Source organism: Otolemur garnettii, unplaced genomic scaffold (assembly GCF_000181295.1).
Source record: "Otolemur garnettii isolate 467f Iridium unplaced genomic scaffold, OtoGar3 scaffold00012, whole genome shotgun sequence".
NCBI classification, from domain to species: domain Eukaryota; kingdom Metazoa; phylum Chordata; class Mammalia; order Primates; family Galagidae; genus Otolemur; species Otolemur garnettii.
This window is the reverse complement of record NW_003852407.1, coordinates 16,692,462-16,696,798: the sequence shown is the minus strand read 5'-3', so window position 1 is coordinate 16,696,798 and position 4,337 is coordinate 16,692,462. Positions and strand designations below refer to the sequence as shown.

The following is a 4,337-nucleotide window of genomic DNA, read 5'->3' as shown; positions in this document are numbered from 1 at the left end:
GCACGAGTTGGAGAAGCAGAAAATAAAATTATCAAAATATTAGCCCAAAAGGAAAGTATGAAACAGGAATGGGAAAAAAGCTCCCCAGTTTGATATTATCATTACCATCGGTTGTAAAACATTGGATTCTAATTCCAGAAGCTTGATACCAGAAATAACTTATTATCAGGGAAATATGCTGGAGAATTGTCAGGAATGACAAAGTATTTACTTGTTTTTTAATATCTGCATGGCAAAATGATGAAGCTAATAAGCCATACAATGATGTGAAGAAGTGATCCATACCCTCGTATTTTCTGCCACTTATATTTATGTCGTGCTTTCTACCCCCTAGTTCTTCCCTTCTCACCTAACAAAAAGGTCAGATGTCACTGCTAATGAACAGAATCCTTCAAACTCTTCTCTGGACATATGCGGGGTCTCTTCAGTGTTTACAATCTAATTCATAGATTTTGCACTAGGCTAGAAATTATATTCACAGCTATCTTTTCACAGCAGTCACATTAGGAGCATACCTGATGTGTTTGATGTTAACCTTGATCTACAATATTTATTGACCTAATATCATATACACATCACTACTGTCCCTGCATACAGATAAAAGTGTGTTACTTTTAAGTTCCAGTTTATCATGTCCTCGCTACGTGACCATAAGCAATTTACTTCATCTTACTAGTTTTACTTGTCCTTAAAATGAGGGTAATGACCTGGGAGCAGTGGCTTATACCTGTAATCCTAGTACTCTGGGAGGCCAGCGGGGCAGGGGGATTGCCTTAACTCACAGGTTGGAGACCTGGTCTCTAAAAATAACTGGGCCTTGTGGCTGGTGCCTGTAGTCCCAGCTACTCGGGAGACTGAGGCAAGAGAATCACTTGAGCTGAAGAGTTGATGTTGCTGTGAGCTATGACACTATGGCACTCTACCAAGGGGGACAAAGTGAGACTCCGTCTCAAAACAACAACAACAACAACAACAACAACAAAATGGGGATAATGATAGTACCTGTCTCACAGCCGATGTATTTGAAAATGGCATTGCAAGGATAGGAACAGCTTGAAAGTTGAGAGCTTCCAAATACTAAATGAGATGACCACTCTTTTAATTCAAACAGAAATAGAATAAATGGCAAGGAATCAGTGATCCGTAACAGGAAGGATTATAAAGAATTTGAATTGGCAGGTCTTAGGTACTATGATGTTCTAAAATGGTGGTTACCTTTTTGTTTTTAATCCTTTGGAGATTCTTTGCCATAGAAAATATAATTTGCAGTATTTAATTCTCACATTATTAAAGGCCACATTGATTAGAAGGAAATAAATCTTCCTTTTAGGTTTTCAGGTTTTGGGGGGCTTATTCTGGGGAGGAGGTTGCTGCTATTTGAATAATTGGGGGAGGAAGGAAGAAATATTAACCCCTTAGTCTAACACCTTTTCTAGAAGCTGGCTACCGGGTCTTTTTATATATTTTTGCAACCTGACCAAGTTTAATTTTCACAGCATAAGAACTTGGTATTGAAGGAGTTAAAGGGTCTCCCACACCCCTTTGCATGAATCGTTCTTTTGTGTACACAGCTGCAGTTAGAGCTCGGGTCGGAAAGGAAATGGTTAGAGGAAGAGCTGGTTTTCAGACGAGGCGAGTCTGCGAGGGGGGCCGCGCGGTGGCCTGGGGTTTTACATGCCAGATGTAGGCCTGCCCGGGTGCCTGCCTGGAGCTGCCGGCGTGGTCACGCTGCGGCCCTGTGCGAATTGAGGCGAGGTGATGAGTTAGCGGGTTGCTATGGTGACATGCCGGTCACGTGACCCGGGTGCTGCTGCCGGCGCTCTGACGTAAGCAGCCGGAGGGCGGGGCCGCAGGAGGGCGGGGCCGAGCGCTAGCAGGGAGAAGCGAGCAGGCGGCGGGCACTGTCTGTGCGCTGAGCAGGCGAGCGAGCGGGAAGACGCAGCCACCTTCCTCACCAGCCAGCCCGCAGCGGTTTGTTCCCTTTTTCGGGAGAGCTCCAATGCCTGGACCGACCCAAACCCTGTCCCCAAATGGCGAGAACAACAACGACATTATCCAAGATAATAACGGGACCATCATTCCTTTCCGGAAGCACACAGTGCGCGGGGAGCGTTCCTACAGGTAATGGGGCTGGCACGGGGAAGCGCCGGGAGCGCTGTGGGGGCCGCGGAAATCCGGCCCGTTATATAATGGAGCAGACACCGCCTGCGACCTCGGCTGCAGGCATGCGTTTGTGAAGGCGGTTGTGATTATTTGATGTCTGTTTCCATGTGTCATGTTGGGTATGCATTGAGGCTTCAGGAGTGCAGATGGAAAGCATTTTGTGAATAGGTTTGCTGCCTGTGAGGGGTCTCCCTCCATCGCCTTCCTTCCACATTGATAAAAATGCATGCTATTTTTTACCCCTGTCCAAAGGGAGACAGGCTGTAGCACTTCCTTTCCTCCTTCCCTTCTAGAATTTAAAGGAACCATTTGGTAGCTGTGCCAAAAGGCAAAAAACGGGAGAATGGAGAGACGTTTGCGCTTAACCTGGAGAGTGTGCAGGAAAGATGGAATCCTCTAGATTAAGCTGCAGTCTGTGATGTTAAACCGCCAGATTGATGGAGCTTTGTAAGAATTCTGCTCGCTGATTGGTGCAGGGATTGACAGCAGAGGTCACAGTGTCAGACATTCACCAAAATTTTCTCTACAGAACCTTTGGTTTAATAGAAAAAGACTGTACTGCAAAGGACCTGGAAAAAAAAACTGGGCGCTGTTATGCATTTTCTTAGGAGTTTATGGCCACCGCATGGGCGGGGGAGCCCTTTCTTATTTACAGTAGGAAGGTATTCCTGGTGTTTTGCTGAGGTATCATTTGAGGATGGGACTGATCTTGGTCATTGTAATGTGAGCCTTTTGATTAATGAGTTAGCCTGTACGGTTGGCATCATTTTTACATTAACATATCTGGCAATATGTTCTAGTAGATAAGCTCATTAAAATTGTTTGCATTGTTTGATAAGAATAACAATGTAATGGAGAATGCAGCTAGAGTCTTCCGAAGCTCAAGGCCAGGCGTGAAGGGAGACTGATAGCTTCGGTCATATTTCCTCTGAAGTTCTTTTGTACTGGGGTAGTTATTTTTAAATGTTACCTTGATAACCACTAACAATGCTTTTGCTTTGAGGCAGAGCACACATACCTCTTAAGCTCATCCTTTCAGTTAGTGAGCAACAGGAAATAGCTCTTTTTTTTTTTAAAGCCTTCATCTAAACATTCAGATCATATTATGAGTAGAATATTCTGTGTATATAAGAACAAGTATTGCATATCGTAAAGTAAGACGGAAAATACCTTACTTCTTTTCTCTTTGACCAAAAAAACACACTATTTTGTTGACTCACAAAAAATTATAGGCAACCTTTGCCCTCTTGTCTCTGGCAGTTATATAAATACTGGGAGTTAATTTTGGCTGTGCCCATGAGATCACCAAAATCTCATGCCTCATGGTTCCAACTAATGTGTTGACATTGCATCCTTACAGATTTCAAGTGCTTGTTATTCTTTTAATGTAAACCAAAATTGGCTCCCAACTTCTGAGACTCTGCTTTTGGAGCCCCTGTGGTTGGAAAGATGGGCTCCGTTTCTTCTTTCTTCTTTGCCTTTCTCCTCTGTGAACACCCCAAAGCCTAAAAATAAAATTTAAAAACAAAAAACTTGAGTTGCTTTTAAATCTCACTCCTTTCAACTGTTCTTATAGGTAATAAATTTGAAGCCTTCATTTCTTTAATGATTTAATCCCTACTGGGTAGGTAGCCGTTCGAATTTTACCACGCAGGCCAAAGGAAGTTGCCTCATTGGATTTTATTAGTCGTGTGAACTAAGCTGAGATGGCAATGGAAAATCATTTGACAGAAAGGTTAAATGTTACCATTTGGTGACAAAATCTTGCTTTCAAATGAAATTTTGTTTACATCTTTAACTTATCCAGGTTATTATATCCTGAAGAACAATAATAATTTCCTGAATTATTTCAAATTTGCTTTCTGAGTCCCTATAATGGTACCTGAAATTGTGTAAAAACAACACACCGAATTTTAAGAAGATCTGACTGAACAAATTCTTAAGTCACTAAGAGCATCACCGCATTTCTTTTTGATATAATAGGATTACTGGATACTATAGTGAGAGATGTCATAGGCTAAATGAAGAAGGAAGTCTCCAGAATTGCATTTGTATTGTATTATACAAAGGGGACACATGGAGACACACACTTGATCTGCTTTTCTTTCAAAGTGGATGACCAATGTAATAGAACTACCACTTATTTTCTTGGAGGGGTGTAGGAAAAGGAAAAA

General features: G+C 42.4%; 1 protein-coding gene across 1 annotated transcript in view; it reads left to right on the top strand.

The window, feature by feature from the left end:
* Positions 1-1,845: 1,845 nt before the first annotated feature.
* The window catches only part of MAPRE2 (microtubule associated protein RP/EB family member 2), a 94,860-nt gene continuing 92,368 nt past the window's right edge, over positions 1,846-4,337 (top strand). The window contains exon 1 of the mRNA XM_003784743.3: positions 1,846-2,121. Coding sequence (XP_003784791.1) covers positions 2,031-2,121 — 91 coding nt within the window. The 5' untranslated portion in view covers positions 1,846-2,030. The remainder of the gene's footprint in view (positions 2,122-4,337) is intronic.